This window comes from Eublepharis macularius, chromosome 6, assembly GCF_028583425.1.
Source record: "Eublepharis macularius isolate TG4126 chromosome 6, MPM_Emac_v1.0, whole genome shotgun sequence".
Classification (NCBI taxonomy): domain Eukaryota; kingdom Metazoa; phylum Chordata; class Lepidosauria; order Squamata; family Eublepharidae; genus Eublepharis; species Eublepharis macularius.
Window position 1 is genome coordinate 60,231,074 of NC_072795.1, and position 22,663 is coordinate 60,253,736.

The following is a 22,663-nucleotide window of genomic DNA, read 5'->3' on the forward strand; positions in this document are numbered from 1 at the left end:
AGCTCTCGGCAGCCCTGGAACTTTCAGCAACTCTACTGCAGGTTGTTAAAAAGCTAAGCTTGCAAGTACTTTGAATGGATGAGATTAAGGAGGCTAATTTTAGCTAATGATGTCTGAACCCAGAATCTGCTATATTTATTTATTCCTGAAGACATAATACCTTCCTAAAATAAATTCTACCAAGAAAAAAAATACATGTAATGCAAGTTGTGACATCACGAATCAGTAAAAAATGTTTATTTATATATAACATTCATGAGGGTGGAAAGGGACTTCTAGCATTAAAAATACAATTATTTGAACAAATACCAACTGCAGTTAAAAGCATTACATGATAAATGATGGGGTTATTCTCAGATTTCTCGATTATAGTGATTAATTATGACTAATGATGACCAACACGAAGGATATCAAATATGTCAATCTACATTTCAAAGGCAGATTTAATATAATTTAATATACAAGATAATTAAATCAAGCAGAAATTTACTTAACGAAGAACAGAAATATTCATAACATGGGAATTTCAGATTAACCAGAGAAATAGCTTTCCCAGACAAGTTTATCACTAATGCACCCATCAAATTACTCACTATGACCTCCAGTTTGCACTGCAAAACTTCTGGTTTTGACTTGGGGTTGGCCCATGTTATATTTGGCACTTTTCAGGGTCCAGCCACTATTCAACACAGAATTAATCACCCTTAAACCTACTGAAATCAATATGCTTAAGCACTATTCACTTTCCCCATGGAACTCATCTATGTGAGCATCGTTTTCACAATAAGCATCAGGTTCTTACTGAGTTTTGTGGAGAGAGCTCACCTATTTTAGCTGTGGCATTTTTTTGGAAAGGTACATTGTACAATTTTAGAAATGGAAGACATTTACAGGGCATCACATGTTATACTATCCGTGTTAGTAAATATTCTCTTGAGTGAAGACAATGGCTGCAAGTGACATGTAGGACTGGTATTGCTTTACCATTAGTAGTCTAGCATTAATACAAATGTTTTGCTTTGACCATATGCTGATTGTAAGATTATGGTTTTAACCACACTCCTACCCCCTCTTCTCAACAGCTTTATAAATCTTCATCTACAATTACCACTAGTTTTTTAATGCACCAGCTGTGACTAACGTTATTTATATTAATCTTTGGGCAAATTGGTTCAACTCAGAAAGGGCTGTAGTAGGAAAACAAAAAGGTGAATGTAAAAGAAAATGTAAAAACATGATACTGAAAAGTGGTCTGTTCTTTTTCATAGGAGAAGCTGCCCTCTGAGGCCTTGTTCCATATTCTCATGTCACACTTGGTTTCCCAAGAAAAGTTCTCTCCACTTTGAAGTGTCTATGAAAATAGAAGAGGAACTGTGGTAGAGCCATAAACATGGGAGGGAGCCTTCTCTTGTCCAGATATCCTTGGCACAGTCATAAATTTCCATCTCCACACGATAGTCACCATCCATACCTTTCCAGTGTCCACCTGTAACAAACAGTTTACCTCCAAGAGACACCATCCCTCCATTTTCATGCAAGGTGTGGAGCTGTTGTACCTGCCAATAAAAATGTGACATCGTCAAGAGCGTCTTCTATCATCTGCATTTGGCTTGCCAACTCTCACCTTTCTTAGTCTCAGCTGATCTGGCCATGCTTATCCAAACTTTTGTAACTTCACAGTTGGACTACTGTAACACATTCTATGCCTACCCTGGAAGAAAACCCCAAAACTTCAGCTGGTTCAGGACATGGTAGCCCAATTACTTTTAGGGGCTAGCCAATGAGAACATATCTTGCCTATCTTAAAAACAGCTACACTAGCTGCCAGTTTGTTTCTGAATTCAATTCAACGTGCTGGTTATGACCTTTAAAGCCCGTCATAGGCTAGGAGCCTAGGGCCACTTCTTCTCACATATCTCTGAGCAGAACCACAAGTGACAAAAGGCACAGGTTGGACACTTGTCTGCTTCCCTCAAGTTTTGATGGGAAATGTAGGCAGCTTGGCGGAATGTTGGACAAGTGACAGTTGAAAAGTCCATTGGACAGCAGTCAGAGAGCCAAGCTGCAAGACTAGGATGCCTACATTTCCCATCAAAACTTGAGGGAAGCAGACAAGTGTCCAATCTGTGCCTTTTGTCACTTGTGGTTCTGCTCTCTGTTTGCCAACAATGGTCCTCAGTTTCCCACCTACTGGTCCCACTTAAGGTTGCCCACCTAGCATTAGCCAGAGTCCATGCCTTCTCCATTATAGCTCCCACTATGAAAATAAGCTCCCTGAGGAGGTAAGGGAGGGGGGACAGTCTTTACAAACTTTTAGAAGGCCATTTTATCTGCCAGAGCTTTTAATGGGATATAAACAGCAGATCTCTCTTAAGTGTGTGTGTGGGGGGCGGTATTTGGGGATTTATTTTGTTGGTTTCAAAATAAGATATTTAAAATTATGGTTTATAAGCCATCATGAGCCCCAAGGAAAGGTGGAATATAAAAAAATTATTTAATTAATAAATAAATCATTCCTATTTGGTTATGTATGATCTTACTGTGGCATGCCATTTGGATTATAGTAGATTTTATATGTACAATAGTAGCAATTGCAGATGATGCAGTCAATGGCACCATATTATTTATACCTGTTCAGTGATAATAAATAGGCTTGCTGTAAAACCTTCTGTAACCCCTCATCTGCCTGCTGTAAAAATTAGATGCTGCCATCTAGTGGCTGAAAGACATAACTTTAATCAAGTTCTTTGGCCCGTGACTTATTTGTTGTAAGGTTCTTCCTTAAGATATAGAAAACTGGATATGGTACACATCTGGTTCTAGATAATCTGTTTATCGCAAATGTCTGAAAATGGACCTTTTTACTTGTCTTTCTTACTACATGGGATGTGAAATCTACTTATACTGGCAGCCACCATTTCAGCAGAGAAGGCCAGATATGTGAGAGAACAGTGAGGCATGAGAGTTTTCCTACACCCTTGAACCACCCTCAGATTGGAAGAGAGGGCCTTTGCAAGTATATACTTGCTATTACCTTGAGAGCCACTGTGGAGTAGTGGTTAGAGTGTCGAACTAGGATCTGGGCAGGGGGTTGCATCCCCACTCTGCTGTGGGAAAGATAATGTTGTCCAGCTCATAGCTCTACTTTTAAATTGATCATTGGAACAAAAATTTCATTGTAGTTCAAACCCAGTTTCTAGAAGATTTGCATTTGGGTATATAACTGTTAAAAATAGGAACAGCAGCCATTCCGACAATTAGGTACAAGAGGCAGCAAAGTATCCATGTTGCATGAAGTGTGTGTGTGGGGGGGGAGTACTTGGCTTTTGCTCATTCGCACTCTATAGCAGATGCCTTGAAGCATTTTCATCAAGTGTAGGGAGACACAATGTTAGCTGGAAAGTGAAGTTTGGGAAGACAGAGCCAGTGCAGATCCCTCCTCAGAGGATTTGTTAATTTCATCTTCGCCTCTGGGAAGGCTCTGTCAATTTCACCTCTCCAGTCTAAAACTGTGTGGGATCCCAGCCAGAGAGCAGCCAGGGATGGAAATGGACTGGAGCTGCCTTCCAGAGATCAGCTTGGACCTGGGGAGGTTATAATGGGCTGAAGTTTCCTTTCTGGCATTTCACAGACCCTTCACACAGCTCCAGTGTATAGCAAAGCCTCTGCCCTGTTGCTGGCTCTGCCTTTTTAAACTACCCTTCCCTAACTAACATTGTATCTCCCCACACATGTTCTTCACATGTAAGCCTCATGTAGAGCAACTCTCACACAGCCCTGCATTGCGTGTATTGGGAAATAACCTGGAGTATTCTTGGGTAGTTTTTCCCTTGTGACTACATCACTCTCTAGAAGATTTGAAGTTTACTTACAAAGAATCAAAGCAAAACTTTCAGCGGGACTGAAATATTTAATAACTGAGCGCAGTTCTTATATGTTCTATCCCATATTTGGCAGAACTTCAGCTGAGTTGATGCATGAATCACAGTGAATGCAAGCAGAAAAATGTGTTGCATTAAAGCAACACAATTATTAGCAGTCTTGTTTTATGAACCAGCTTTCTGCAAAAATAGCTTTTATACATAGCATTGTTGTAAGAACCAGCAATAGATAGATGTTCAAGGGCCCTGGTATGGTACCATGCTGCAAAGAGCAGTAGAAGTGCTTTTGTGAATCCTAGCAGTGGTACTGCGACAGTGCACTCAACTGCCTTAGCAGAGCACCATTGTTAGGCTAAAACTTTTTATATTCAGAGTAGGGAAACAAAACAAGAAGCCTGGGCTTATCATACAGGAAACTACAACAGCAGTGTCTTCTATCTATTAAGCTGAGCAAATCAGAAAGAATTGTTTGTAGGCTAAGCTGCCACTTTCATAAACCCATGTTCAAATGCGAAGTGTAGCCCGAGTGCCGGTTACCCTGTTGCATATACCACCAAATGGTACTGCAGTAGCTATCTGTGAGATAGGTGGATAGGGACAGGTGGCATTGAAGCACTGCACCCTGCACCCCAGGTTGATTTTGTATAACTATACTGCTGTCTGATTGCCAGCTTAGTAGACTAGAGGCAAACAAAGGCATTGATGTGTACTGCAGAGCACACTACAGGTACACTGTAGTGTACACTGCCTTGGGGTATGGCACACTTGCTAAAAAGACTTACTTCCACTGGTATAGCCCCAAGAACTGTCAAAGTCAAGGTCTCTCCTTTACATACCTGCCTACCAACCATTATGTACAATAACATATACAGTTACAGGACCCTGTACAGCCCCTATTACCTCTCCTAGAGAATGAAGTGAAAATAGCAGTGAGTGAACTTGGGCAGGAAAAGGTCTTTTTAAAATTTATGTTATTTATAGTCTACCTTTCTCACTGACTCAAAGTGGATTACACTGTGTAGGTTAATATGATTAATGGGCGGGACACTTAATAAACAATACAATATGCTATGGATAGCAGAAATCCAAATACAAGCATAAATGATCCATCTAACTCAGTAGTTCTCCAGGGTCTCAGGTGGAGAAAACTCTTTCCCATCATTTGCCTGAGGTTGAAGCTGAGACCTGCATATGGGGCACATGTACTATAACTGAGCTACAGCCACTTTCCAACTGCATTTCCAGGTTAAACCCCCCCCCCCCCCATTTCCTTGCTGAGAAAGCATTTAAAAGATTAGAAGTAACAATGAAAGTGTGAGAGACCACTGTCAAAAGTATGTCCAATGGATGGTCGGAAACTGACAGTACCCTGACCATTAGTCATAAATAAATGGAGATGGAGAGACTGGCAGGACTCACTCTGCACCTGTCCTGAAGATTGGAGTGGATGCTACACGGTCAGCTGAGCACTGACGCCATATGAACAGCTGCAGCAAGATTTGAGAATGATGCTGCGTAACCCAACTCTCCAACAACATTACATACATCGTTGCTAAAGCCAAGAGGGCCAGGGGAGCAGGGTTGTGTTGTGCTGCTGCTTGAGATGTCCTCATGATGGAATGGGCTCCCTGCCATCCTCGAACATGATAATTGGTCTGTCCACTAAAGACTGCTTTGGTGACCAAAGGCTATATTACGTTTTGTTACTTTTCTTAAGAAGTATAATAGAAAAGAGGAGAGATTAGGTTTTTCACCCCTCTACAATCATCCTATGGGATATAGGCCACAGAGTTGTGTAGTAATTCTCTTCTACTTGGAAATGTAAATTTTGGTAAAGCCAAAGTTGTACATTTGATTACATTTTATGCTGCCTTTTAACCAATGAACTCAGGGCAATGTACATGGTGTGCCCCCCCCCCCCGCCGCCTTTTAACTGTTTTCATTGTTTTGTACTCAATTGTTAATTTGCTTTAATATTTACTCTTCTAGTACATTGAAGTACTTTTATTTTTGTGTAAGCCACTTCAAGTTATGGAGAAGCAGAATAAAATTGTTTGGGTTAGGCCAAGATATCATGATTGGCTCAAAGACATCCAGTGAGTTTCATGGTTGACCAGAGACCTGAACCCCTGTCACTCCAGTCCCAGTCTGACCCTGCACCCCTCTATTTTTGCTTCAAGTCATTTCTAGCTTACCCACTCTTGCCTACCTTCTGCCATATGTTAGCATCTGGATCATACACATAGACTTTCTTTGTGTTGTCTCCAATAAGATAGATGACTCCATGCAAAGCGACACAGCAGGGAGCAGAGAGGTATTTTGGGATAAAAGGGGAGGCAATGACACTCCAGACATCTGTTTAAAAAAAAAGTCCACCATTTTCATTAAAAGCCTCAACATATTTAAGAAAGGGGGACATTGTCACATATTTAAAAGATTTCTGATTAGAATGGCAGAAGAATTTCATAGGAAATGGAGAAGGATTTGGGGTGACCGTTTAGAAGGGATTTTCAATCACAGTTCTTTGAAGGCAGTTCTAGATAGATAGCTGTGTTAGTCTCTAGCAGCAAAATAAAACAGGAGTCCAATGGCACCTTAAAGACTAACAACGTTCATTCCAACATAAGCTCACTTCCCCAGATGCGATCCAATTAATTCTGTTGATCTTTAAGGTGCCACTGGACACTTCTTTTATGGAGCTATTTGAAGGTTTTCTGGTCATGTCCCAATATATCAATAGATTTGTATACATGTAAATTCAGCCTCGGTGAGATCAGGATATGTTGATTATAGCACGCCAGCCTTCTATGACCTACATACGGGGGTCATTTTAACACAACATCTTCCCCTAGTTTGTTCAAAATAGTATGCAAGTGATCTATTTGGGTCAAAGAAGGAACAACCCCAAATATGAATTTCTCATCAACCAAAGAAAAATAAACACTAAATAAACACTGTTATTCGTTCTGTGCACTGCCTTCTGACTGTGCTCAAAATGGTACTCCTGCAGTAGGATTTGTGAAGTCTTCACATGACCCTAAGAAGAGCCCTGCTGGATCAGATGAGTGGTGTGGACCATCTAGTCTGGTATCCTGTTTCATACAATGGCCAAACCAGTTGCTCTGGTGGGCCAATGAAAAAGACCTAGAGGCCAAGGTCTTCTCCTCATGCTGCCTCCTAGCACTGGTATTCAAAGGTCCATTGCCTCTGAATTGGAGGTTCCCTTTAGTCATCATGGCTAGTAACCATTGATGGAACTCTCTTGTAGTAATCCATCTAATCTCCTTTGAAAGCCATCTATTCTTGTGGCATCTATGTCCAGCGGCAGTGAATTTCACAATTCAATTACTCACTGAGTAATGTAGTACTTGCTTTGTCTATTCTGAATCTACTGCTCATAAACATCCCCTGAGTTTTTGTATTATGAGATAGGGAGAAAAAATTCTGTTTATCTTGTTTCTCCACTCCATGTATAATTTTATAAACATGTTCACCTCACTGCATGCTGTCTGCAGCTGGAATCCAGCCATTTTTCAAAGGATATCCTGCTCTGGCAATGAGTCAGGACATGAGCTATGTGTTCTCCATACAGGTAGCTATTGCTGGTACTTTGTTTGTTGCATCATTTTTGTTACCACCACTGCCTTTGTCATATTACAAATCAATACAAAAAGCAGATTATATATCCCTAAGTCTAATTTAGGTTTTTCCATTGATGAGAACAGAAAAGAGAATGGTAGCTAACAGGTACTGAGTGAACTCAAATGTAAAGAGCCAGAGATGCAGTCCTGAAGAATGATCAGTTGTGGAATGCACCACAGCGAGACTGGGAGGTTCTAAATGGCATGCTGATGTGATGAATACCATTCCTCCTATATAGCATCACATGAGATGAAAATAGGCAGAGCTGCAGTTTACCAAATAGCAAGCAGCTATCCCATGACTACTATCCAAAGTTTCCCAGACAATCTGAACATGAGTCACACACACACACAGCACTTAAAATCTTCACTGACTACAAGGAGCAAATTGATGTTAGATGAGAGTTTCTCAAATCTTTGTTGTTACATGATGACATCATGTTGATGTGTAGGTATAGGCAACTGGCTAAACAAACATTGAGAGGAAACTTGAGAGCTAAAATAAGGAAGGAGATAGTCCGAAGTACAGAAACAATTTCTAATGCTATCTAGAAGAAACTCCTGTGCTGTGTGCCGCTGCAAGAAGTCACACACTATAAACTCCTTCTCACTTCACCTCGTAATTTTTACACCTTACACATCACAAATAAAATTAAAAGCCATGCCAATACAATAGAGTCTAAACATGCAAAGCAGGTCACAGGCAGGCAATTCAGAGCAATGCCTAATTCCGATCTAAAAGCTGGTTCCCAGAATTTCATCCATAACACTTTAATTTGGTCAAGAAACAAACCCAAGGATGGGGTTTTCCTGTAAACGGTAGCAGTGGTTCTCACTGGCTTGCTTTTCAACGGATGGTGCCCCAACAATGTACCTTTGCCTTCCAAACCCTTCCACGGTCTTCCCTTCTCCACTCTCATGCACCAACACACACCCCTCCAGCTCCACCACCCGCAGCCACCTGAACAGCCTCTGTTTCCTCAAGAGACCTGTTTCAGCTTTGCTCAACAGAAAGAACTGCCCCTTTCCACAGCTGCTCAGTCAGCCGAGGCTTGGCTACTTTCAACAAAGCCTTTTAGGCAAGGCCCCTCTATTCATTCTTACCTATGGCCGGGTTGTAACACTGCAGAGTTAATGCATTGTATTTGACAGCACAAGAGCCTATCAGGTACAGCTTCCCAAGACATCCAGCTATGGCAAAGTTGCTGACATACTTCAGGGCAGGGCTGACAAAACACCAGCTGTCATTATATGGATCGTAGCATTCCACCTCCACAATGTCCACAGTGGTACCTGTAGCTCAGATGGAAAATTAAAAAAGAGAATAGGAGTTTGTCTTGGTACAGCAAACAAGTTTCCTCACATTTACCATGCCCCCCTCCCCAAGGCAGCCATTTTTTCTTTCTTTGTAAAATCAGTAACTGATATACAGACAAAGAATTATATTGATACAAGTGGAGGACCCACAACGACTTGTTGGGGGGATCTAATTTCACCTGTATTCCATTCCACCATTTTCTCTTTCCCTTCCCTGGCAGCCCCCATAGCCTCTCCCCTTTCCCTGCATCTTTCTCTTCTTCCCACCCACCACCAACTACCTTCATCTGCTCTCCTCTCTTCAGCATTCCCTCTTTCCCTCCATCTGACAGCCTTACCCCCAGGAAAAGTCTCTGTGACCTCTGCAATGTAGATGGCCGGGATGGGCCCTATAGATGTCATCTGCCTGGGGCAGTAGGTAATATCCCGCCCCCAGTCTTCAAATCCCACTGGGGCTCTTAGATCTAAAGGAGCAAAAATGAGGGGGGGAGGATAAATGTTGCACCTGTTGTATCCAGAAATGATGTCACAATGCTTTAAGAATTCCCCACATATCTATGGTTCTGCTATAGAGATTGGGGAATTCTTAGAAAGTTGTGGCATCACTTCCAGATACTTCACTGGAAGTGACGTTGCAACATAGCTTCCCAAGTTTCTACCCCCTGCCAAATACTCCTGCCGATTGTCAGTACTTGGCTGGCAACTCTACTGACCCTGTAGCACAGTAGCCACTGGGCCAGGTCCTGTTGTGTGGTGTCCACTGGACCAAGTAGTGTGGGTAGTGAGTCTCCAGTGGTCACCACTGGGCCTTCCCTGGCAAACCCTCCTCCATCGGCAGACATGAAAGGGGAGGGAAACAGGAACCATTCCTGGGTTCATTTTGCTTCTAATTCCACCCCTGCACTCCCTCCATGGCTTCGATTTACAGAAACTAACATTTGGAAGGCTCAGCAATATTGTGGTTGCCTAGCAACCTCCAAGATGGCAACTGAGAGCTCAATGAGCATTCTTTTTTTAAAGCTAGAGGTTATTGGGGAGGGGGTTAATCCACCAATGTATTTTTTTTTAGATTTCAGCTTTTTCTGCAAACTTGAGACTTTCTTCAGTTTTATAGAGAAATCACTAAGGTTCCCAGTCCCCCGGTGTGGATAACAAGCCTGGGAGCTCTGGAGCACGCTCCTGTGGGCTCCAGACTCTTCAATGTCCTGTGCAGGGATGAGCTTCCCTTTGTTGTTGCACTGGGAATGACGTCATTCCTGGCACAACAACAAAGGGTCCAGAATGAGACCCCCCCCAAGTACACCCCCTCAAGACACCCCCTGTCCCCTGAGTTGGAACCCAGAGGACCTGGCAACCTAGCCATATCTGTCCATAGCTTCATTTTGCAAATCTATTAATCCACACTCTGTGGCCTGGTTGAGAATTAGATATATGATATCAATATGTCAATAACTTGTTTAAAAAAAAACACTTCAGAAAGACTCTTGGTGGCGGGGGGAGTGACCACCACTGCCAGGGGCCTCAGGTATGCAGGGGACTGGGGGCAGCAGGGTACTTACCTCTGTGTGCAGGTGCTCCCACACTCCCCTATTGTGCCAGAAAAGGACATAATTTTCCAGTGTGACAGAGAAGCTGTGAGACGTGCAGAAGCCCAGTTCAGTAAAAATCTCCCATTTGGAGGTGATTTTACTGAACTGGGCTTCAGTTCACCCTGTAGCTCCTCTGCTGCTGGCATGATGGGGGAGCACATGAGCTTGTGCATGCTTTTCCTCCTGCTGACCAGGTGCGTGGGGGCAGGGGATGGCAAGCCTAATCACGGGGCCTGGGGCAGAGAAAATGGTGCTGATATGGGCAGGATCAGGGAAAGTAGGATTCTCCAGCCTACATGGCAGCCATCCCAGCTTTGCTGTATTCTTTCCCAAACATCACAGTAAAGCAGATTTGGGTAAGATCATAGAAAAGACAGGGGAAACACCACATGAAAGCAATGCAATGCTACAGGGAATCTGGAAAAAACCCACTGCCCAACAATATCCATCCCAGGGCAAACAGGCCATGTATAAGTGGCCAATATGTTTCACATGGCCCTGATATGCATAGGGTATTTGTTTATCTCAGCTATTCTACATAGGCTGACACTAGGAGCTGCAGCATTTCATGGAGCACACAAAAATGGTCTCACATGATGCTGTAACAGCGTGAAAGCTAAGTATTATTATTCATATACTGCTTGGATAGGAGAATATTTAGGAGCTCAAAGTACAAAAAGCTTATTAAAGGATACACATCAGCAGTACAATTCTATGCAGTTAGACCCTTCTAAGCCCATTGACTTCAATGGCCTCGAAGGATGTAAAACTCTGCTTAAGATTACACTGTGAGTCTCCTACTGTAGCAATCTACTCTTCATCTCGGATAGCTGCACATTCACAAATCTTTCTCCCTCTCTCTAACCCTTGGATAGAAGGCTGATGGGGGAGGGGGTACTGAATATATAGCATCTTCAGCAGCCTGTATAACCATGGCAGAAGCAGCTCTCTTCATCATCACATTCCTCATTTATGCATCCAGTAGCATGTCTTTCTACCTTTCCTCAGGGATTGCCCACATATCTCCAGGTGCCTCCTGCCTCCAGCCACTTCTGATTTCTGGAGGAGTCATTTCTGGGCAGTGCAGGTGGTCCATTTTATATGGACCAGGTGAGTGATCATTCATGCCGCTGATGTCTTGCCTAAAGAGTGAGGCTGTCCCACCGTACAGATCCTATTTCTTACCACCGATTGCATAGATCTCTCCATTGAGAACAGCAGTAGCATGGTTTGTGCGAGGCTTTAGCATTGGAGCAATGGGCTTCCAGGCACCTTTCTTGAAGCAGAAGCACCATGACTGGGTTGTAGACCACGTGTCATTCTGTGAACCCCTTGAGCCACCTGAAAAAAGAAATATCGATCACACACACAAGGCTAGTAGTTGTTTCATTACACCAATTTAAAGCACAGAATAAACACCTATTCACCTCCATTGTTTTCACTGACTGGTCCTAGATTTCTGCAAGCGTTCTAAAATTTGCATAATTAGAAGTCCATATATGTTGGAAAATATGGTAGCATTTGGTTTCATTTACCATTTTTAGCTGACTATGCTCTGATTACCATAACTTAATTTTTCTTTTTAATATCTGAAAAGCAGAAAAACAAATACCCCAGAGACCCACCAGAAAATTAATGTATGAGACAAGTCCTGTTATCAAAAAAAAGAGTACCACTTACCTGTGATGTAAACTTTGTTATTTAGTGCAATCATAGAAAAACCCCATTTATTGTAATCTGGAAAATCAGGAAGAGCAATCCATTCTTCTGAAACGGGAAAAGCAAGTGTAAGAAAGACCAAATAGTTAAAGCCACTAAGCACTGTATTCTCCCTGGGATTTTATTACTTGACAGGAACAATATTTTCTTCGAACTCTGCACAGCATTTCTAAATACTCTATCCCTGTCTCTGCCTGCCTGCTTTTCTCACTCACCAGGAGCCATGACCTACGCGCCACTGCAAGGATTCATCCCACACTGTGGATGTGAGCTAGAGTTGTGGAACTGGTCTTGAATAAAGAGCCTTCCTTTCATGCACCCATATGCTACCCTCCCTTTCCAGCCTAGCAGTGGCCAACTTTAATTATACTTGCTATATGTAAAATTCAGAGCCCAGGAAAATGTCACTTTAGCGCACACTACAATACCTACTGGAAGCACCCACATCCTCAAATGGTTTCTAATATTTATACCACCCTATCAGTGCATATTAAACCTTACCAAGTATCATAAGCAAAACTAGGCAGATCAATAATCTCAAGGAACTTACAATTTCACCAATGGAGAAAAAAGGGAGAGGGTAGCAAGTGATAAAACATGAGAAAATGCAGATAAATGTATCTAAATATTGATTACAGTTTTGAGAAAGGGAATTAAGTCTTGGTTACAGCTGAGTGTCAAACGGTTAAACCAAAAAACTCAATTTTCAAGAGGGATTTGGGAGGAAAGAGAGATAATACTACACTAACATTCAAGCATGAAGTCCGATGGATAGGGGGCAGCAGGGAAGGGAGGTTAGAGTCATGAGAGAGAGCAAAAGACCTCTGAGGAGTAGAAGGCGGCAGAGCAGAAGTGGAGCCAAAGGCAGCCATACAGCAAAAAAGAATGGATGGAAGACCAGATAGGCAAAGCCATGAAGAGCTTGACAGGTAAGGCAAGGAGTTGTGGTTGAATATATAAGACAGAAGAAAGTCAGTGAATGGATCTAATGAAGGATGTCAGATGGACTGAGCAATGAAAAAGTGAATGGTTTTGGCAATGGAGTTTTGGACAGAGGTGAGACTCCTGAAGAACAGAAGAGAGATGAAGGCTGAAATTGTCAAGGCAGAAGATGATCACCTGAACACAATCCATGCAATAACTTTTATTAGGATCAACCCGATCAATAACTTTTATTAGGATCAATAGTGTGCAAGCTTTTAAGTCCACCAGAACTCTTTATCAGGCTTGATATTTCAAAATAAAAAAGAGGAAGAAAGTAAATTGTTCAGGTAATAATTTTAAGACTTTGTCATGCCAATATATGGAGAATCTTCTGGCAGGCAAAAAAAGAATCAGGTTTCAGATTGCTGCCAGGGAGCCAAAACACAAGAGGTAATAAATCAATTACATTCCATGGCAGTAAGTCTTCCCAAGAGGGAAATTAGGGACATTGAGGGGACTTACTGACACTTGAGTTTTTGTCTTCTACGTTCAAAATGCTCACGTTATGCTCAGGCTACAGAAGGTCTCTCTCATGCTTCCATCCTTTCCTCAAGAACACTTTTTTTCCTAGTGCAATCTGTTTGCAGACCAGCATAACAGCTTCCTGTGTCAAAGTCAGTCTGAGATGAATGCAGCTGCTCAGCAGTGAGAAAGGCCAAGGAGACACAGAGCAATTACATCATCTTGAAATCCCTTGTTTGCCAGTGACTGCACCATTCTAGGCTGAAGTCCAAGGCACGGTTGCTTCTGCCTGCATTAGTGTGTCTGTTTCACAAACTAGGTTTCTATGATACAAGATATTTTGTTATGGTAGATCTAAATGGTAAAGTTATATACTTGTGTTTCACTCCATATATAAGGCACAGTGCAAGGGAAGCTCAAACACAACTGGGCAATCAACACATCTAATTAATTAATTAACAATGAGCCAGTTCTGGAGAGGGTAAAGGAGATTTTACTATAGATTTCAGAGGAAATTCATTAAAAATGCTAGGAGTAGTTTGGAGCAAACCCTCTAGTCTTAACGCTCCTATAAAGAAGGTTGCAAGCACCAACATAATTTTTAGAAACTATGGAACTGCAGTTTAAAAAATGTTTTTATTAACATCCAGTTTCTTTTTGTTCTTTCTTTTGTTTCTGAAGGTTTTGGTAATCATTTATATGCACCATAAGAAGGACAAGAGATGTGTATTTCCCCAGGATATACTTGTAAAAGTTCATGAAGCAGCAACCTGAAACTAAGCAATTCTTTAATTAATACTAGATAGGAAACATTCCGGAAACCACAGTGCTGCCAGCTATGATGGGCCTCCAGAAAAAGATTCCGGCCATTTCCACACAGTCGATCTTTCCCATTCTTGTCTCACTTATTGCATGCAGAGTCACTATGAAAACTCAGCATCCACACACACTCCCCAAAAGTGCTTACCTTGCACTTTGTGGTCGCAGGCAGCCTCAGCAGTTCCTCTAAAACGTGGGTTTGGAGGGGAAGTTGGGCACTTTCATCACTATCACTTGCCTCCCTTTCAAATGTTGTTGTTGTTGTTTTTGCTCTGAACATGCATGATCACAGGGGTGGTAGCAGTGGAGGTTGCAGCAAGGGAACAGGTTGCAGCAGCCGCGGAGGTGAGAGCGGCCTCCTCTTGCCACCTCCGCCTGCTCTCTCTCTGCTGCCGCTGCTCGCTCTCATGGCACGGGAGTGTGCCCCCCAATGGGGGCATGCCACGTGCACCCCCCCACACACACACACCCAGGTGAGTGGGCACAGAGGGAAAGGGTGGGATCGGGGGATCCCCGCCCTGGGCAGAGGGATGGCAACCCTAATCCGCGCCCCCAGACCGTGTGATGATGTCACTTCCAGAAAGTGATGCCATCATGCAGGGCATCGTGCTGCCCCTGGGAGCGCTCCACTCTCTTCAGCAGGCCAATTTTGGCCCATTTGGGGCTGAATCAGGCCCTTGCCCCCAGTGAGGGACTGGTAACCCTGATTGTAGGGTTATATTTAAGTGCCTAATTCACTCAGAGTCACAAACACACATGGTCCATGCTGCCATGTCTGGTAGTGGCTATAAATACAAATCAGGCAGACAGAAATTTGAGGTGGTAAAATAAAGGGAATAAAAAGAAGCTAAAGGAAACCAATCTCTGCTCAAGTTTCTCAAATCAGCCAAAGCCTTTCTGCAATCTGATAACACTACAGTACTTAATGAAGCAGGTGAATAAAATCAAGATGAAAATTATTTCAATATGGAGATGGAGTCATAGAATCATAGAATTACAGAATTGGAAGGGGCCATACAGACCTAGTCCAACCCCCTGCCCAGTGCAGGATCAGCCTAAAGCATCTCTGACAAATATTCATCCAGCCTCTTCTTGAAAACTGCCAGTGAAGGGGAGCTCACCACCTCCCTAGGCAGCTGGTTCCACTTTTGAACTACTCTGACCATGAAAAAGTTCTTCCTAATATCCAGCCAGTACCTTTCTGCATGTAATTTAAGCCCATTGTTTTGGGTCCTACCCTCTGCTGCCAACTATAACAGCTCCCTGCCCTCCTCCAAATGACAGCCTTTCAAATACTTAAAAAGAGCAATCATGTCCCCCCTCAATCTCCTCTTCTCCAAACTAAACATTCCCAAGGCCCTCAGCCTTTCCCCGTAGGGCTCAGTCTCCAGACCCCTGATCATCCTCATTGCTCTCCTCCGCACCCTCTCGATTTTGTCCACATCCTTTTTGAAGTGAGGCCTCCAGAACTGCACACAATACTCCTGGTGCGGCCTTACAAAGGCAGTATAGAGAGGGGCTATGACCTCCTGCGATTTCGATGCTATGGCCCCTTTGATACAACCCAAGATTGAATTGGCCTTTTTTGCCACCGCATCACACTGACTGCTCATATTTAGTTTACAGTCCACTCTTACCTCAAGATCTCTTACCCCAAGATCTCTTTGGAGTCTGTGGCTCCAAATTTTCAATGAAGTATGTATAGCCCTACAGATCACCAGTCACTGAGGAAGAAGCTGAAAGAAGTTTCAGCAAGCTAGTACTTGTCAAAAACTGCAGATATTCTCTAATGGGGCAAGAATGGTTAAGGTAGGGTTGCTAGCCTACAGATCTGTTAGACTTAAAGGTGCCACATGACTCCTGCTTGTTTCCCTTAAATTAATAATCCCTGTATGCACAAGCAGCAGTTTTGGTATAATTTGAGCCAGGAACTTACTTGTCTTTGTGTTAAAAAAGGCAAAGTTCCTGGATATTGGTGGTGGTTGTGCCTCTCCATCCTCTTCTTCGTTCTCTTCCAGGGCTCTACCACCTACCACTACCAGTACCTCCTCAAGCTTTTGTGGAAGGGCCTTAAGTCTCTGCTGGACAAATGGCCTGTTCTCCACCTTAGAAAAGAGGAAAGAATGTCACAAAGTTCAGAACATGTTCTCCCTCATCTGCCTTACCCTCACCAGTTTATATACAGTACATTGATCTTGTATGATATAATTCAGTAATGTATAAATTCAGCATGCGCGAGAAGGCAGGGAGTCTAATGCTCGAGTGGCCCACTGGCTTCCCTCCTCTATCAACCACTCTGTCTAATATATCTTTCTCCTTCCCTTCCGCCCAGGAGCTACATAGTTCTTTTAATCTCCGTTTTACTTAGATACACTGATTTGGTTACACCTGGACCACTTCTTTTAAATGTAAAAGCTAAAAGTATATGTTTAAAATGTCCTGTTGAGAGAGACTGTTGCCTGTAGCAATGTCACAGGCATGACCAAACATAAAATTCAGGACAGGTCTGTAAAAAGCAAGATGGCATCATTCTCTGAAGCTCCCATTGTGTTCTTTGGGACACAGTAAACAAGCTGCTATCTGGGATGGAACTGAGTACAGGAAAAAGCTCTCTCCTTTCTCCACATACAGAAGAAGATGAAAGGTTAGCCCGCACCCAGTGCCTGCTCATGAAGATCAAACCATTTCTCCATGGGGGTGGGCTGGCAGACAGCTTTTATAGTAAAAATGGCCCTCAAGGAAGCCCCTCAGGCATTGATATTCCACTTCAGATTTCAACTTGCTGCAGCTGGTTTGGGAAACAAATCAGAAAAGCAGTCATGTGACTGAGCACCACATTAGTCTCTCCATAAGGGCATATCTATTACCTTCACCCATTGAATGGCTTAGGGTGAGGATAAAGTGCCATGCTTGGAACTGTTGAGGAAAAATAATCTGTCAAGTTGTATTTGGAAACAGAATTTGCCAAAGTCACTTTATTAAAGTAAATACAAAAGAAATAAACACCACAGCTGTTGTGAAGAAGGCCCAGGAGAAGCCAAAACAAATCCCGACACCTTTGAAAACTCTCTCTTGCCTTTAAGAATGATACAAGACAGTTTATAGTATTAACCGTATATAAACAAAGATCTTTAGAACACCTGCTGCTCTTTCTTTTCCTCCCTTCCATTGACCTGAATACAGCAGATTCTGAATCAGGCTGCAAGAGACAAAGTTTTAATCGGGGGGGGGGGGGGGTCTAGTGAATCCAATTTATCCAAACTGCCTAAAATCTAGTGGTCTCCACTTCCACAGGACCAACATGATCATGTTTGAAAAAGTAGGTCTGGCCTCATCCTTGCTTGGCCTAAGGTAATATAGAAATGGGAAGGTGGAGGATGGAGGAGCAGAAACAGGTGAATTGGATAGGGAAAGTATAGGGCATCCCTGACCATACCAAAAGTGAGAGGCCCTGGCCAAATGATTAAGATCATTTATTTTAGACTCAAAGCAGGCATGCCACTTCCTTGCCAACACAAATTCAGGGACTCTTTAGTTCAGACCAATAGCCAGGCATCTAAATGGTTGCATATGGGTTACCATTACACTTGCAAGCCATAGAATGTTGGGAATTCTTTCCACAGATATATGTAAAAGAGAATGGGAGAAACTCTTGCTGAAAACTGCTGTAGCCATTTAACAATATGGTCACTTTTCTAGCCTTGGGATTGAAAGGAGAGGAGGCTACTGTGGTACCTCTAAGCACTGACCGTGCTGCGATGTTTGGTGATAATGGTCTTGCAAGCATCCGATTCCTGAATCAATGGTTCTGTTGACAAGAGATTCTGCAGATACTGATCTGGCAATGTGACTAGATGTACCAGGTCAAGGAGTTCTGGCAGATGCATGGCTCTAGCAGTTTTTTCATACTTCACCCACCGAAGCACAGCCTCAACCAGGCTCTGCTCTTCCTGCACTTGGAGTAGGTTGTTAGATAAGTAGATGACCAGTCTCTCTTTGGATAACTCAAGGAACTCCTCCTGCTGAGACACAAGCTCAAAATTCTCCTGCAGAAATGACCAAGCCTTGGATGACACTTCTGGGCAGCCATGCATTTCCCCAAACTCACAAATGCCCAAGCAGTTGGTTGCATCCATCTGCTGCCTCAGGTACCGGCTGCAGACTTTCCGGATAATGGGGAAGTGAAGTTGGTTGGATGTTCGAATTAAGGCCTCCACATTCCCCTGATTGATGGTTACCTTTCCTGTGTAAGCAAAGTCAATCAAAGACTCCATAATAACAGGATCCACATCTTGTATCTCTACACGAGCTGAAAAGCTTTCCAGGAAGTCACCAGCAAACATCGCATTGAAGTAGTGACTGCAGAGAGCCAGCATGCTGCGGTGGCAGGGGAATTCATGTCCCCCAACTATTAAGGTGACATCTGAGAGTTTGGGATTGGAGCGCAGGGCCTGTAAGCCTTCCAGAATAGACTGAGGATGGGATGGAAGACTAAAATTGAAGTCATCAATATTCCTCACCATGGTGGTGTTCTCCAGAAAATGCTACCCCTGTTGCAAGAAATGTTCTTGATACCGTAGATGAACAGAAACCTCTTCCCAATCCTAGTCAGAAAGCAAAAGAGAGGGAACAGATGTTGTGTTTTAGAGAGGAAATCTCCTATCTTAGTTAAGAGGTTGAGAATGAAATCAGTCCTTAGTGATATCACAGAATCAATGGGATTGCATCAAATAAATGTGCTCATGGATCCTAATGAAGGCTGGATTAAGACATGCTGAGGTCTTAAGCTATGACAAATTTAAAAAACCCCATAGCATTACCCAAAATATTGGTAATTTAGCCACTTTTGTAATTTTTTTTTCTATTTAGCAGCATCTCTCAATCAGAGACCATAAACTGTAGTTTACCTAGTTTGTGCATAAACCAGCTCTGCTCCAGACATCTCCAAATCTCTAATGCTAGCTGTACTCTCTCCTTCCAAGACACAAGTGACTATAATGGGGTATCAAATGTTATGAGTTTCCTGATAGTTTTATCACCAATAAGGTATTTTCTGGGATAAATGGGGCATGATCTGACAAGATCACTATCCCTGAAACAAAAATTCTGTCTGAAATTATCAGAATCTCAAATGTAACTACGTGCATTTACCCTGGGAGCAGCAGAACACCACATTTTCTACCTCAGTTTCATGGCCTTTTTTAAAAAAAGCAAAGCTGAACTTCTCAGGAATATATAGAATTCTACACTTAATACTAAATAAATACTGTACTTCCTTGCATTTACACAGAATTGTGGAATACAGACAGCTCTACATCTACGTCTGAGAATAAAACAGCATGGTTTGTTGCAGCCCTCCTTCTTTAACATAAGTATTATTATTTGTAAACCATAAATATGGAAACTGGAAGGATACTCTTTTCTTTCCCTTTTTTCCCCTGTCTGATCCTCCATGTTCTATGAAATGTGTTCTGAAATGGTGCTGTAGGCACCAGCATTGTATTAAATGGCAAAACACTACCAATATTTGAGAAACATTAGTGGTTCTTTCCTCATTTTAGTTAGTTGCTATATTTACTCCTTTGATCCAGAAAGTTTATCGAGGAAATTTTCCTCCCGGTAACCTCTTGCTACTATATTTATAGATCTTCCTGGTATTTTTTTTCTGTAGAGGCCTGTAACTGAGTTGTTTTACAACCAAGGGCTTGTCAATTGCCACTCCTCCTTATGCCTGTACATTATTCCAGACCTGACAGCCCCCATCCCACAAATCCTCTCAGCCCCTACTGTGCCCTCTGCCCTGCCCAGAAATCACAACAGACCAAACCTCAATTCCTACCTTGTTAATTTCTTAATCCAGTCAGTCAGTTTGACCAGGAGGAATGTTTGGGGGTGCAGTTTGTCTTTACTTGAGAGAAGAGAGTTACTCGGACAGGGGTTTTGTTTAGCAGATATAGAGTGGAGACAACTAGTGTGTGTATATTTAGACTGGAGCTTGCAATGAGGGTGGGGAAGAGCTGGGGAAGTTTTTTGACAGTTACGCTCTCCAGGCCACCTGCTCTTAAAGCAACACACCAAGGAGAGCACAGGAAGAGATCCCGGGAAGACTGTGCCCATTGGAAGGGGGGGGGGGTTCATTGATCACGCTCTTCCAGTTGGGCAAGGTGCCAAGAGGCTGGGGTCATCCCAGTTTAAAATCACCCACTGATTTACAAATCAAAACTCCGCCCAAACAGAGGTCTCTTTTCTTTCTTTCTTTTGCTGATTTTAAAGTTTTATTTCAATAGGTTAATCACAGGTTATATTGAACAAATATGCTAAATCTTGTTTAAGTTTAAAAAGGCAATTGACATAACTTCTAGCAACACAGCGATATAAATACAATAACATCTACGTACAGACTCATCTCAGTTACAAAAACAGAAACCACTAAGTATTGTTGATGTATTTCATTATTTCTCAATGATGTATGTAACATTTAGTTTGACATTGTTTGTGTTTAGATCAATCATCAACATTTAAATTAGAGTGTAGCAAAAAGGGGGGCTACTTTTCCTGAAAGTCAGATGTGTATGTAAGGTTTTTCATTCCCTTTAAATATGATAAAATTTATTTGCTATCATAATATTCTAGATTTCTTTTAAAATGCAGAAAAAGTGTATGCATATGCTTTAAGCTAACATAATGAGAACAGCCACCTGATCTAAAAGCTAAAATGAGAATTAGAAATTGGCTAACCAATTTTTTCAGATGAAAAACCCACCCATTGTCTTCAGAGGACCCCTTATAAATCTGTTACAGCTTTCCATGTGAACTGAGGACTAAACATACAATCCTGCACTTGAGTGTCCCTAGGTACTTGGTAACATGTATTTCCACCCTTACAGTAGAGGATGTTAAGGCTGAAGAGCCAATTTGTTTCTTGTCATCAAGGGGAAAAGATTTTCTTCTGTGAGAATCACATACATATCAAACAATATCACATCATGTATATAACACGTTCAATGCTCAACTCATTTTCAAAGTGTTCAAAGCATGTGTTTTCTTGTCATAATCAGCCTATCTGGGACAATCTGCCATTTGGCTTCTCCCCTCCCAGAACTTTCTCTTGAACTGGCTGTTCTAGCTAGGGTTGCCAACAGACCTGTAGAAAAATGTCCTGTCCCTTTAACAGTGACTTAATTTGTGGAAAGGGGCAGCTGAAGTTTTTCATGTGTGAAGTATACAGTATCACCTGGTAAATAACACGCTATTAAGACTCTATTAAAGAGAAAGGACACACCCCAGGCAGTTGGTAAACATAATTCTAGCTAATTCTTACCAAATACTTACAAGTGGTAGAACAGTATGGTATTACCATATCTCAGAAACTAAGCAGAGTCGGTAGAACACCAAAGAAGACTGAGGTTGCTCTGCAAAGGAAGGCAATGGCAAACCACTTCTACTCATTTGCCTTGAAAGCCCTTTGTTGGAGTCATTGTGGTTGCAACTTGATGACACACACACAAACACACAAGTGTTAGTGTGTGGATATACTTGTTTTCCTCTTCCTTTTTGGTCCCTTGTTTGCTTTTGCATAGTATGTATTATATTGCAGGTGATATTGTGAATGAAAACCATCTTGAATGCAGTTGCAGAAAGGTAGTGAATCAAATTAAATAAATAATCCTTACAATAGTTTGGTGCGCTGGTATTATTATTTCATACTGGAGATGGTATCAGAGGCTGACAGAGCAATTTGCCTAGGATTTCTCATGGGTTTATAGCATAGGTGACATTTGAACCAGAGGCTCCTGGATCACACAACTCCTCCTCTTAGCTACTGCTGTAACAAATAAATGTCACCAGAATTGTTAAGCAAAATGCAAAAATTCTTAAGATAAAATTGCTTTTTGACTAATGATCAAACAACTATAATTTGTCTTACCAATAATTTCAGTGGAATTCTTTTTGTATTGAGAGAATTTTTTTAAATTAAAACCTGAAATTATTTAAAAATTGAAAGAAGTATAACTTTTAAAAATATATGATTACAAAAAGAAACATTTAGTACAAGTACATGTATACAAAGACATTCATCCAGCTATTCAGAGCATGCAAGTAATGTAACATGAGGTCCATTCATTCTTGTTCACTTGTATAATCCCACTATAGTACTCTAAGGGACTCAGCATGTACCAAGGACAGAGCCAAAGATTGTGGGGGCAATTAATGAGCTACAAACACGTATATCTTCAGGCCATTTCAGAGC

The 22,663-nt window shown here is 42.1% G+C and overlaps 1 protein-coding gene across 3 annotated transcripts; it reads right to left on the reverse strand.

Moving 5' to 3' along the window:
- Window positions 1-270: 270 nt before the first annotated feature.
- Window positions 271-20,364, reverse strand: KLHL30 (kelch like family member 30). Of its 3 annotated transcripts, none has more exons than XM_054983342.1 (8): window positions 20,252-20,364; window positions 18,162-19,016; window positions 16,349-16,517; window positions 12,109-12,195; window positions 11,614-11,769; window positions 8,627-8,815; window positions 6,091-6,236; window positions 271-1,556 (listed from the first exon to the last, which is right to left on the reverse strand). In XM_054983342.1, exons 2-8 carry the CDS (start codon window positions 18,933-18,935, stop codon window positions 1,308-1,310), a joined length of 1,770 nt encoding a protein of 589 aa, XP_054839317.1. In that variant the 5' UTR covers window positions 18,936-19,016; window positions 20,252-20,364; the 3' UTR covers window positions 271-1,307. The 3 variants fall into 3 exon arrangements, with proteins under 3 accessions (XP_054839317.1, XP_054839316.1, XP_054839318.1); XM_054983341.1 differs by having other exon boundaries at window positions 8,627-8,821; XM_054983343.1 differs by lacking the exon at window positions 6,091-6,236 and having other exon boundaries at window positions 1,446-1,556; window positions 8,627-8,821.
- Between the last annotated feature and the right edge of the window lie 2,299 nt (window positions 20,365-22,663).

Excerpts from the sequence above, each read along its gene's own strand:
- KLHL30 (XM_054983341.1), bottom strand. The coding sequence starts at position 18,935 with ATGGTGAGGAATATTGATGACTTCAATTTTAGTCTTCCATCCCATCCT. Across the intron at positions 12,196-16,348 it reads CTTTTTTAACACAAAGACAA|AAGAATGGATTGCTCTTCCT; the intron begins GTAAGTTCCTGG and ends TTCCCGTTTCAG. Across the intron at positions 6,237-8,626 it reads GTGTTACAACCCGGCCATAG|ATGTCTGGAGTGTCATTGCC; the intron begins GTAAGAATGAAT and ends TTTTTTAAACAG.